Genomic DNA, 14219 nt, shown 5'->3' on the forward strand with positions numbered 1-14219 from the left:
GGAAAATTTGAATGTAGGGACTGTTTAGGGATTTTTTTTTTGATTTGTATGCATTGAATAATTTGTTTTCCTAGGATTAGGGCATCTTGAATTTGACTGAAATTTGAGATCCCTTAGATTTAGATTTTCCTTTGGGCTCTAGCAGCGTCTAGAGATTTGGGAGGAGAGATCGATCCTCCTCTCGAATTGAGGATCAACTGTATCTTGCTATTTTCCGTTTTTATTTCGTCAAATAACACAAATTTGTGGTTTCGTGTGGATTTTGGTGGAGAAAGCTCGCGGTGTATCGGGTAAACTTTTGTACACACTTTCCTTTGTATAGTGAAAAATTTTCAAAAATAAGTAATCATGCACATCTTTATTAACATTATGGGGTAATATTGCAAACTTCATAACAGGCACACAAAGAATCATGCACACCTTTTCTAACATGATGGGATAAAATACTCACAAAACATAATGTATTACGACATGAATCATACATTCCTTTCCACCCGAAGATGCCGCTATATAAGAAGACGTGAAGCTGTTGAATTTGTATGTGAACAAAGGACATATAAATAACAAAATAAAAATGTCTTGCAAACAAAAAATACAACTAAAATGAAAATTACAAATGCCAAACTCACAATGTGAATTATGTCATCTCTTAAATGAGACATACGTCGGAATAAACAAGGATAGGATTTGAACTGAAACAAAGTTTATAGAAAACTTATGATGAACTTAAAAGTTTGCTTGCAATAAAACTCCTATTTATAAATAGCAAAAGCAACCTCCTGTGGAGTATATTAGAGTAAAATATAGGCCACACAAATGTAAAAGAATCCAACTCATGACACTCGGAATCGGATCCACAACACACACAAAGCAAATAGAATGCAAGTAATAATGAACTTAAAATGCAAACTCACGAGCATGCTCCATGTACAGTACATTCATGTGAACAATTGCCATGTTAGACCCAAGCACATCTCGAATGATTGATAAATAAGACAGAAATAGTTAAACTTGTTGCACATCACGGGTGTATGAATGCCCGAAATGATGCGCACATTTTTTTTTTTTTTTTGGAAAATTTGGGCTTAGCCCTTCTATAGAATCAACAAAAAATTACATCTGTGAGAAAAATCACCAAAAATAGGCCAAAAGAAATAAGGTCTAAACTAAGTAAAGAGCTCAAAGACTGACAGCAGATACAAGCTGCTCAAAACAAAATTAAAAACTGTAAAGGAACTAACAAAAGTGTAACTAAGAGAAACAGCTCCCAAGCCGTAAAAGACTGGACTCAGAATAGTGATAAAAGTCGAATAACTCTGGTTATCCGAAGACCGTCCAAGGGGCCTGCAAGGGGAGCGTCATCATCGTCCAGTCAAGGCCAGCAGGCTGAACCGAAGGGACAGGGACAGGGACCCGAAATTGCATCCAGCACAACCAGCACATTAGAAAATCTCCAACAGTTCTATAGAATCTTCCATTTCATAAATTTCAGATGCAGACTTCTTTTAATACTTAACAGAACAGTAGTCTTGCATAGATAATTCCCACCAAATCTTCTATTGTTCCTTTCCTTCCAAATATAGTAAATAATACAGCTTACAGCCACATTTATTGCTAAAAAAGAAGATAGCACATGTCCCATGAATAGACAATATGCCCCATGAACGAACGGTGCATGTTATAGATACATATTTTCCAAATAAGATAAAGAGTTGCATTGTTGTGCATCACGATCCGCACAATCATTTTAACAAAGTGTGCATATCGCATCAAATCACCAAAGCAATTTTGTTCATGCGTCCACTAATGAATGGTATAAAAGTACTAATGAATGTGCAGAAGCATAGTGTAAGTGCATTGAAGATTCGTGTTATATGTATTAAGAATACAAATAAACCGTGTGAATGCATTGTAAAACATGCAAATACATCAAAGAGCATACACTAAACTGCATGTGCTCCAACCAAATACACTAAACTCTTAAAATTGAGGTATAAGAATATTACACGGATTAAAATGAAGTGAACTAAAATTTTGCTACTTTGGTAAGCATGCAATTGTCCTACAAAGCTTTCGCACATACTTTTTTTTAATTTATAAACTTCTTTTAAAAATTCACGCATGTGCTCCAACGAATGCAACAAAATTTGAGGTTTTAGAATGCCGCACGGGTTAAGATAAATAAACTCAAATTCTCTCTCACTATATATAAAATGTACGACGAATCTAAAAGCAGGCAATTATTTTGAAATTTCCTAATCTTTTCATTTTTGTTCTGATTCAAGCTCCATATATTTTTTTCCTTTCAAAATTCAAGCTAACCCATACGTTCTCCAACCAAATGCAATAAATTAATAAATCTAAGGTTTGAGAATGCTATGATGGATAAAATAGAACTGAATTGAATCATCACTTCAAAAAATTTGTAGCATCTCTCTTTTAAAAATCAAACTTTTCATTGCACGATGCTATGAAGCGGGCCACACTATCTATAAGAGAAAGCTATAAATCTCACTTTTCAAGTGTGATCCTCCTCCTTCAAAGGATTAGAGTTGACAATATTTAAATCTCATAAAAAACGCATGAGTAGTTAAGTACAAATAACTCACTACAGAATATTCATTTTTAAATCTTAATCTAACGAATGAATATAGGACTGTTAAATCCATGATGATATTTATTTTTATGTTCACATAAAGGTGGTTTCTCAGTCACTTTTACAAAGAAAATTAATCACCAAGTATATCACTTGTATGACAGCTCACAAAATTAACACTTGAGTCTGATATTCTATTAGCACCTAGGACAGAGTTTCTAGATAACAAAATAGAATACTTAACAATCTTGATTATAGCCTTGTTGAAAGAAAAACTCCATCGAAGGAAACGTTTAATGCTAAATCAATATTTATCAAGATTTAAAATCATTCAAGTGAAATCTACCACCCTGAACTTAAAGCAAAATCCAACCAATATCCACAATCATTTGTTAAGGGAAATAAATTTGAGAATGACTTCAGCTCACAATGGACAAATGTCATGTCGAGCATATCAATACAATTCATTCTCAAATGATCTCTCATCATTAAAGATGTAGAATGTGTCCACTAACTGATGATTTTACTTCTAAATGACACCACAAGTAAATAGTTATGATCAAGACCCTTAGGCATAGTGCTTTTGCTATAGAAAGAAATCATTAAATTATTGTCACAACCAAAGCCTACAAGTTTCACGATGGCTAAAACCCTTGAGTAATGAATCATATAATACACTTGAAAGGTCACAAAGCTCCATGTAAGCTAAGTCGATATAAATTTATCCGCTTAGATAAACATCCAACCCGAGCCTACAAGATTCTCTTAGATGAAGCAACTCATAGTTGTTGACAAAGATCTTCACTTAGGCTGGGTAAACTACCTTGTCTAACTAAGTATATAAGGGATCATGACAATCCGAGATGATGAAACCATGGGGTATTGATTGGGTTTATCATCATTACCCACACACCATCCGATTACGTATCTGATTGACGACTAGCCTTAATCGAAAGTTCTCTCTCGTTATCGGGAGGGGTAATTAACTATAGGGGCTTGCGCCTATAGGAAACCAGAAGTCAGATCATAAATTAAGTCCTCGTAAAATGAGGGCGAAATCTCTGGGTAGTGTCTTATCTGCAAACCCATCTGCCTTCCAAAATTTACCTCGGAACTTATTTGTTAAAACTCCCTCGCCGAAGGAAAAGCGGGAGCGGAGGCCAGGGTCGAATTTTCGGAGCCCACACTATCTAACAACTAACTTTAAACAAACATTCTCTCATTATCAAGAGTGTTTATTAACTTTAAGGGTTTATACCAATGAGAAACCTAGAAATAACATAAAATTCCTGCCAAATAAAAATAAATATATAAGTAGTATCTTATCTTCAACCTAGTCTGCCTTTCAAAAATTTGACATGGAATCACCCTAAACTCTCCCAATGAGGAATTTTTTAGAGCCCTTAGTGATGCGGACATCGGCACGAAAATCTGGCGCATCTATCACAGGAGGCGTCGTAAATCGACGGTTCTGATTTAAGTTGTCATTTATGAATTATTTTCTGCATTTTAGTTTTTATTTTATGTTATTTCCTATTTTACCCCTATGTTAATTTATTTGAGTGTTGTGACCCAAGGGGCAATTTTGTAATTTTTTATTTTCTCATGTTGTGGCCTATATATAGGGCCTTTAGCTATTGTAAATTTAATTTAAAACTTTTCTAATCTCAAAACTTAAATTAGGAAGCCTTAATTAATCCCATAAAATCCTCCCACCCTCATGCAAGCTGCCGGCCCTTCCTATACCCATTAAATTCCTTTTATTTATTTCCTAAAACTCTCCCCCTTATTTAGGAAATAATTTCAAAACCCCCCTATCTCTCCCTGGCCGAAATTACCTATTCCCTTTCTACTTAATTTCTTTCCAACGGAGAATTTCTCTTTGGGAAACAAATCAAAACTCCAGCCCCTTTACAAACCGCAGCCCCTCTCTCTTACCGCCCCTCTCTCCTTCTCATTACTCCTCTCCCTACCTTTATTGCTCCTGTGGTTTGCTGCCATAGTTTTGCTCTTGCTAATCCTTGCCCGTAACTCCTCAATTAATTCCACATCTAAGGAATTAATTAAGGAATTCCAAACCTCTCCCTAACTCCTCCCGCCAACCTCACAATCCCGTCAGCTGCTTCTCCCATCACCTCCCCTCCCCTTGCCTACCTGCATGTGAAGAACTCTCTAATCCATAGCATGTGCAGGAAATCTCACTCAGCCTTCTACTCCTAGTCACGGCTTGGCCTCCTCCCCACTTTTCTCTTCATCTTAGCCTATCAAACTCTGAGATTCTTCTCAGATTTTGGTTTCAAATTTTGAAATCCTTCTCAAACCAATGAAAGGAGGCTTGGGATTTGCAATCTGATGTTGACCGATCCTTCCCCAAGACCTCACCTTGGGTTGGCTCTCCCTCTCCCATCTCTATTTCCTAAGCTCAAAACTCTAAGACGTCTCACAGATTTTGGGATGAAAATCTGAGAATTTTTCAAATTCTTCCTCTCCCTAGCAAAGCCCATTCTCGTTCTACATCACTTAGTACCCTAAAACAATCTACTCTCTTGAAATTTAAATCGACAACCATGAGTCAAGAAGACTGACGACTCCTTATCAAATAGGTTGTTAGAGTTGTGCAACCAATACCAACATTAAGCTTTTATCCCACAAAGTTGTGCGTCCAATAATGACAAAATATTGCATTGAATATATTGCATGAGAAGACTTCAGCTAGAGCGATGAAAACTCTATTGAACATGAATGAGAAATCTTCAACAATGAATGAAGAAATAAATTTGAAAATGTTAATCTAAGACAGTGTAAGGCACTTTAGCAACAAAGCATATCAAAGAGTTCAGTCTAATCACAAATCAATTGAGTTCAATTAATATCAACTTTGAAGACAAAATTTATGCATTAAGCTTTTTATCATCCCCTTCTAACAAGCTGAGGTGGAACTGTGACAGACACCAACAGTTCATGTGAGTCCACATAGCTTAATGATGTATGTGATTTGATCTTACGTGAAAATATTAGGAGAAGAAAATTTGGTGAAGGCCGATCTTTTACTCAAAATCTTGAAAAGAAGTACAATGACACGAAATAATGGAGGTTAGTTCAAATTGTAGTAAATTCAATATAAAGGTTGTAGTGGTGCTTTCCGGCAAAATTAGGTAAATAAAATAATTCATAAAGGATTGAAGAAAAAAATTCAAAAAAATGAATGAATCTAAGAATGTTGCAACTAAAGAGATTTGTGATGGGAAAATCTTTGATGTGAATAATCTTGAGAAGTAATGAAACCCAAACTAAGTTTGTCTTTTCTAACTAATTCATATAAAGAGCTTATACCTAATTATTTTGCATGATATTTGGGAAAGTTTATCTTGATGATGATGAGCCATGAACTTTATAAGAGTTGGTGATTTGCAAATCAAAATGATAAGTCAGCCCATGTAGATGCTTCAAATTGTGAGGCACATTCTTGACTACAAAAAGAACCTGATCTCAAATGGACAGATTGATAATGAAGCTTAAATGTTAACCTTATAAACTGATACTTACAAAATGACCAATAGTACTATAATGATAGCAACTATGACACTCTTTACCTAAAACATTGGAATAATGGAAACAAATGTGGAATACATGGCATCGAAGGTTAGCACTGCATTCAATGGAAAACTTTCAAATTTGAAGTTTATGCATGACAGTTTGTGTAAAGACTATACTTTTGCCAAGCATAGGAAGACCAGCTTCACATTAACTACAAGAGAGCCTAAGAATAATAATTTAGAGCTTGTGAACACTGATGTCTAGGGACTATTCCCAAGGGCAACCCTTACAGACTCATCATACTCTATCACTTTTGTTGATGGCCGCTAGGCAGATATAGCTTTGTTTTCTGAAAAAATAATTTTGATGTGCTTGCTTGTTTCAAGAGATGGAAAAGTCAGCTGGAGAAATAATATGGGCAAAAGGTCAATAATCTAAGATCAGACAATATAAGAAAATATCACAAACAATTTTTCCCAATAGGTGATATATGTATAGAGAGGACTGGTCCAAAAACGCACAGAATGAGGATATTTTGAGCGCATGAATAAGGCCCTAAATGAAAAAGCAAGCAGCATGAGATTGCATGTTAGGCTGTCCAAGCTTTCTAAGCAGACTTTATAATTACTGTAGTTTATATTATCAATAGTGGACTCTAGTAAACTAAGTGAAGAATTATGGACACTTTTTAAGGTTTTTGGATTTCTTTCTGACATGCAATTGGAATCAACTCAATGTTACTTAGATACGGAGTTGATGATCTTGGTTGCTGATTTTCTGATGATAAAAATTGAAATATCATTATAAATGGTAATGCTAATTTCATGAGATTGTCATGTACTAGGATAAGTCTCAGTACAACATTACAAGTACCATCAAGGAGAAAGAAATTAGCAAACTTTCACAATCACACAACCATAACACACAAAGCCTAGTTAAGATAAAGGAAAACTTCAACACTAACAACTTGAGCATATTCTTACTTGCTATACTTCATTACTTCTTGTATTCTATGTGAAGTTCAATAAAATTAGTTTTTCTTCAACGGGTACTCACTTTTACTTCGATCATCAAAGAATCTATTCTACAAATTAATCTTATTCAACATGCATAGCTCAATGAAGTCTTAAGATATAAATGAGATGGACAATTTGAAATAAAAAAGTAGAGTGTCGGTAATTTCAATCAGAATGAGAAGCTATTATTATGATAATTATAACACCCACCGATTGAAATGAACTAAGTACATTGTTCAAATATGATATATATATATATATATATACATGACGAGAATCCACACAAATGTCCTAGAGTCTCAACCCCATAACCCAGATATCAAAACAAAGCGTACAAACATTAAAATGCAATATACTGCTTATCAAGGCATAATCCACCAACCTCATCGAGCCCAACCCCAAAGAAAAAGAAAAAAGACCCACCTATGCCTTCTCTTAAAAATTTTGAAAAAAGCCTCATCAACAAACACCTAACAGATTCTATGGACAATAAATTGAAAGACTAGACTACATGGAGATTGTACATATATATGAAACCAAATTCAATAACTAAACCATTTTTAAGGATAAAAATTTTCAAACCAAAAACACATAAAAGGGAAGCTTACACATGATTTCATGGCATAAATCACTCTATTAAATAAATCATTAACACAAATGAGATACATAGACACCATAAAAATATATGGTGAACTAAGATATACAAAGTCAAGACGTTAATTCAGCATGTCACAAACTCCAAAGACATATTAAAACAATAAGCAAGACTGTAATTGACAAACTTTTGCATCTATCACAAGGGAAAGCCACTTATTTATTATTATACTTACCTAGACTCTTTGACATCAACGGTAAAGTTGTATTCCTGGTCACAACCCAGATAAGAGTCGCACATAAAGTAGATCGTGAAAGACTTCTTCCCAACATCTTTAGGGACAGCAAAAACAAGCTTAACCTTGGCTCTCCTTTGAAGTGCAACTCTTTTTATAGCGAGCAATTGGTTGTTGCTGCTATCACCAACAACAAGCCACCAGCCTTCTTCTTTAGGCTTGGGATATCGGGGAGCATCAACTGATCCAACCTCCATGCGACCCTCAAGATCACGTTCCAGTGTAACCAGCAAAGTGGCATCCTCACCAGGAAGAATGTCATCTGCATCCAGCACTTCATAAGCCATGTCAATGTTAGGGAAGCGGTTGCAAAACCGAGCAATATCAAGCATTTGGGCGTCTGACATCTGCAATAAGTCGCGTCTTTCATCATCTTCCATTTCTACCAAATCGAATACCGTCTCGATACTTCTATCCGGGTTTTCCTGACAACGCTTAGCTAACTCCTTAGTGAAATGAGGAAGCTGGAGCAACATGGAATCTCTTTCCCACATTCCCTGAGTAATCATCTGACACATCTCCATTGCCAAAAGGGCAAGGGTAAGCCAACCATTGCTAGAGATGACATCAACCATAGCCTGAAGGAGCCTATGAGCTGAAAGTAGCACCTCTCGCTGGTCTGCTGTCAAATTTCCAACCACATTATGCCTAGAGAAGTGAGCTTGCAGGAGCGCATTTGCCTTCACATGTGGATCTGTGCACTTAGGATTTTCAAAAGAAAATCTTTGATGATGAATAAGCTTCCTGATCAAGTCCTCCTCCCCAGGACGAATTGGCAGCAGTGCATATTCTGAGGCAGATGCTAAAATATCAAGTAGACCTTTCATTTTAGTTTTTGGAGACAAAGATGAACTGAAACGCTCTATGGTGGTGTAGCTAATGTAATAATATGAAGCAATCAATCCAAGATTAGAAGGTTTGAGATACATGTCCTCCTCTATGATAATGCACTTGCTTGATTCCAAGTCATTCAATGTATTTTCTATAAGGTCAGAAAGATGGTCGGAAAGATGCCTGTGGCTGACACCCTGAAGATTATAGTAATTTGGATTTTTTGTGAGCCTTCTATACATAAAGGTCCATGTAAGATAATCCACCGCATCCTGTTTGTTCTCAGCCACACCAACTACAACTTCAGCATTCATATGGTCGTGCAAGAAGTGATGCAGATGACTCTCAACCGGGAATGCTTCATAAAGAAATTTATTATAATATTCTTTTCTTGCAGCATGACACAGAATTACACATTTTCCAGAACTGTCTATAAGAGGCCTGCTTGCATGTCCCATCATCTGCAATAAATCAGTGATTGGATAGTCAGTATGAGCATTCTCCCGCCCATCATAATATTGGGTACCCATGACAACAACCAAGTGAGCCGGCAACGACATTCCCCAACACATTGAGCTGCTTGCAACACAAACTTGAATTCTTCGGCTGAAGAATAACTGCTTCACAACTTCTTGATCAAGAGGGCGAACACCAGGCGGAAAATTAAAGAGGCCGTGAGAAGTAGCGCCAATCCATTCCCCAAGGTCCTTAGCATTTGCAAGGGAGGCTGAAAGAGCAACTATCCGGATGTTTGAACCAGTATGACTTGCGATGCGCCTCATTCTGGAAACAACTATCTCCAAGACTGGACCAACTGACCCACCAATCAAATGAAGTTCATCGACAATGAAAAGGCTGACCTGCTGAATATGTTTGCGCTGCTTCCACCGACGAGAAAGAGCATCCCATTTCTCTGGAGAGCTGATGATTATTTGTCCCTTTTCAAGCAGTTTCAAATCAGTTGTTGTCTCGCCTGTCAACTCCACAACAGATATACCTAGGTGCTTTCCAAATTTTTCTTCCCAATCACGATACCTTTCCTTAGCTAAAGCCTCAATTGCACCAATATAAACAACACGCATTTCGCTTTCAGGGAGTTTTTGATGATTTCTCAGAATGGCAAACTCTGCACATATGGTCTTCCCGCTGCCTGTTGGTGCTGCAACCAGGACATTGTCATCAGTGTTGTATAAGACGGTAAAACCTTGAGTCTGGATAGGATTAAAATGCTTGAAGGTATCATAAAGAGCTTCATAAGAAGGATTCCTCAAAGCAGTCACCGGAAGGGGTTGCAAATCAAGCAATTCTGTTGGTGGGGAGTATTTCTCTGGCAGGATAAGATGCCTAAAACAAACAGGCAATACTGTTTCAGAACCAAGCCATCGATCAGATACTACGCGAATAAAATACTGAGGCGGCAGAGGCTCATGAATGGGCACGGTAAAACACAAAGTGTGATCTTCTTCAACATACTGTTTCTTAAGTATAAAATACTCGTGATGCAGAATATATTCACCATCATTATCTTCAACAATGACCCAAAAAGGTTCAACATAACCATGTATTTTATCATCCCACTGAAAGTCTGGAGTTACCGTCAGCTCAAAACTCAATATAGTTCGAGTGATGGGTTGAACATGCGCAGCTAGGTTAACTTTTGGCAATTGGTGAATACATGTGTAAAGTGGCTTTCCCATCTTCGGAAAGCGAATCAACTCTCCAAGTTGCTGCGTACTAAGGTCATAGTACCTTTCCCAGGACAAATCCTTCTTCTCCAGCTTCATTAGAATTTCATTTGGTATCCCATGAAACTGGCGTAATGGAGTTTGAACATTCCACATGCGTTTATCAACCATCTTACACAGGTTCAAAGCCTTCTCAGCCAGTTGAGCCCATCCCCTCTTTAAGACAATCTCAAACAAAGCTCGTAGAAGACGACCAGCACTCTACCACATAAAGCTTAGAGTTTCAATGAACAGTTTCATTTTCAGTAGAATCATGATAAATGTATCTAGAACTATAAACCAGCAAACATTAAACCGATCAAGGCAATATTAAAGAAATACTAACCTGTCTTATGAAAACCATATCAGAGGCCAATGAAAGTCCCTCAAGCTTCAGCTGTGATATGTAAGCCTGTAGAAGAACCATAATCTTTGCACTGGGCTCTTCTAAACTTTCTTTCACTGGAATGGGGACCAGATCTAAGAGCTTTGCCAATTCCATCTTCTCATCTTGCCTCACGGTAACAAATTTAAATTCTTCACTAAGAGAGAACAATCTGCAAAGCTCAATATCACCCATGGTCGGCTTCAGATATTCCTTGTATGTTGATATTGTTCGATGAGTTATATAATAATAACTTGCAATTCTGCCCAGGTCGGTGACCTGGAAATACCCGCTCTTTCTATCATACTTGATCAGATAGTTCTTATCCAAGATACTTGCAGCTGAATGGATCTAAAAAAGTGAAAAAATAAAAAGGTGGATATCAGCTTAAAAGAAACAAAAGGAAACTGTAAACATCCATTTCATAGCTAAAAAAAACACGTTATTTGGATTCAGCTTTGTAGTCGTCTATCTCATTTCATAACATTACATTAACAAAATTAATAATGTATTATCAACGGGTAAGGGAATTATCAATCAATCTTTTATGAGAAAATAGCGAGGTCTAGAAAGAGTCGCCTCTTGTAAAACACAAGGAAATCATATTGTAATGCGGCGAAGGATAAACATAATTGTACAACTATATAGCAAGCATGGGCTATAAAAAATGCTCATGAGACCATAGTGAGATCCCTCCCTTTGAACTCTTTGGAAGTCTAAGACCGAATATTGGCAACATAGAATCTTTTAAAACAAATAATTTCACTTTAAAATAAATATCCTCTAGGAAGCATATTGGACTATGTTTATATTGGATTTGAGATATTGAGGTTTTCCATCATCGTAGCCCCTATAATTAATTGCATCTTCGGCTTGATGTTGGAGAACACTCCTAATAAGAGTATTGTAGCATTCTTGATTTGTGAATTGAAGTAGGCTTGGACGTGAGATAGACAGTTGGGTGGAGTTGGGAGATGGTCACTAGTGATGCTATCTAAGGACATAGGGAAGTTGTTGGTATGTTGGAGCTCAATAGTCACACACCCCATTTTGACCCCCCTTAGTCAACATGAGCATAACCGGATAATCCAATCATATACAATTTTCACCAACACCCATCATGAATTACACTCATTAGGATCGAGTAAATAGAAAATTAATATGTCCAAACTATCGCAACACATATATTGTACTTCAATTACTATACTATATCTCATAAATAAATATTCAAAAGCATGCACAATATTCATCAATGCAAAATATAGAGTTTTACTAAAGATAAAATTATGTGCGCCCAAAATCTTTAATTTATAACTTGTTTGTCTTTTATCTATTCTCAAAACTATACACCAAAAGTATTATGTACAAGATGCAGTTGATCACTTACCTAAAAACTCACTGGCTTCTGATAGACCTGTGGATGCTGAGCAAGTGAGCCCCACTAAGGTGGGCGGAAAACAAGATGAGAGAGGGGCTCAAAGGGGAATAATTCCACCTCTAATTACTTACCATATAAGACAAGAATTAAAAGGAAATTGGGAAAGTTTATTTAAGGATAGAGGGCTAGTTTGAATTCAAATTATGGAGGGAATTAGGAAAGTTTATTTAAAGAAAGAAATGCTAATTTGAATTTAGATTTTGGAAGGGAATTAGAAAGCTTTATATTAGGGTTAATGGGATTATTTTAGGATTATTAGATTATTTATGTTTGATGTAGTTTGTTTTTGAGTTATTCCTAGCGGCGCCTAGAGTTTGTAGAGAGTTAATCTACCTCTCGAATAATAGATCAACTTGTACATTAGTTTGTTGTGCTGAAATAACAATTTTTCTCGCCGGTTCCTGCTGCATTTTTTCTTCCTTCTTGATGTTTTCGCTGTGTATAGGCCAAATTCCAATCAAATTGGTATAAGATAACTTTTTTTGGACCTATGGAGGCTAAGAAAATGAATGCTTTGGAAGAGAAACAATATCGAGAAGTTGGCTAACTCAACTCTAAAGTTGAGGAATAGTTTTCATCCATGGAAGGAAGATTTTCTAAAGTAGAGGACATGATGAAGAAAATATTTGAGCTTCAAACCCAACCGGCAAAATCAGAGGTGAGAGCACCGGCGGGTGGCCAAGGAAGTAAGGGTAACCCCAATATCGGCACCATGAGGGATGATCGAGAAGTAGAAATCTTGGGCGACAAAGAAAATATGTTGCCTCCTAAACTGATAACCAAGAGAAATTGGGAGGAAGATACGAGGAGAGTTGATTTTTGAGGAAGAATATTTCTATGAAAAGAGGAGTGGTAGAGAATAATGGAGAGATCACAACAATCGCTATGTGGGAGGAGCCGAATGTGGAAGAGAAAAATGGGTGAAGGGGATCCAAGAGTGAGAGTAATGAAGATGCCTATTTTTTGGGGGGAAGATGCTTATGGGAAGATCTATAGGGTGGAGAGGTACTTAGCGGTGAATAGGCTGACGGATGAGGAGAGACTCACGGTGGCGGCTTTATGCTTGGAGGGGAAGGCCTAGTCTTGGTATCAGTTGAGAGACATGAGAGATCCAATCCGATCATGGAGGAAGTTCAAAAATAGTTTATTAGAACGTTTTCGCACCAATTGGGAAGGAGATATGTACAAGCAGTTCTTTTTTTTTTTTTATTGCTCGGGAAGAAACAATGACGGATTATCGTGAAATATTTGAATACCTTTCTAGCCGATTGGGGAGGCTATACGAGACAGTGCTGGAGGAAAATTTCATGAAGGATTTCAAGCTAAAGATCAGGGTACATTGTCCGATTATTGAGGCCACGAGGGCTGGGAGAGGCTATAGAGCCAGCCTAGTTTGTGGAGGACAAAAACTCACTTGATCAAAGCAGCAAGGGCAGCAGTTCGGGAGCTTCATACCGGATGATTACTTTTCTGGCACCAAAGGTACAGCATGTGCCCATTTAGAGAGAAATATCTAAAGATGTGGGATTGGGAGCACGACCCAGGAGAAATTTTAAGAGGCTGACTGAGCCAGAGGTTCAGGAGAAGCGGGCTAAGGGACTATATTTCCATTGTGATAGAAGTTTACACCGGACCACTACTGTATTGACCGTACCTTGCAAGTACTTACAGTCTGTGATGAGGATGAGGTGGTTGAGGAGGAGCATTTATACCTAGATGTGGCGAAGATTTCCCCAAACTCAATGGTGGGGTTTACCTCAAATCACACCATGAAGGTGAGGAGACAGATAAGAGGAGAATCA

At 37.1% G+C, this 14219-nt stretch overlaps 1 protein-coding gene across 1 annotated transcript in view; it reads right to left on the reverse strand.

Moving 5' to 3' along the window:
* Positions 1 to 7763: 7763 nt before the first annotated feature.
* Positions 7764 to 14219, reverse strand: part of LOC110105190 (DExH-box ATP-dependent RNA helicase DExH12-like) — a 47392-nt gene continuing 40936 nt past the window's right edge. The window contains exons 4-5 of the mRNA XM_020834584.2: positions 10941 to 11330; positions 7764 to 10816 (exon numbers count right to left, since the gene is read on the reverse strand). Coding sequence (XP_020690243.2) covers positions 7976 to 10816; positions 10941 to 11330 — 3231 coding nt within the window. The 3' untranslated portion in view covers positions 7764 to 7975. The remainder of the gene's footprint in view (positions 10817 to 10940; positions 11331 to 14219) is intronic.

Source organism: Dendrobium catenatum, unplaced genomic scaffold, assembly GCF_001605985.2.
Source record: "Dendrobium catenatum unplaced genomic scaffold, ASM160598v2 fragScaff_scaffold_370, whole genome shotgun sequence".
NCBI lineage: Eukaryota > Viridiplantae > Streptophyta > Magnoliopsida > Asparagales > Orchidaceae > Dendrobium > Dendrobium catenatum.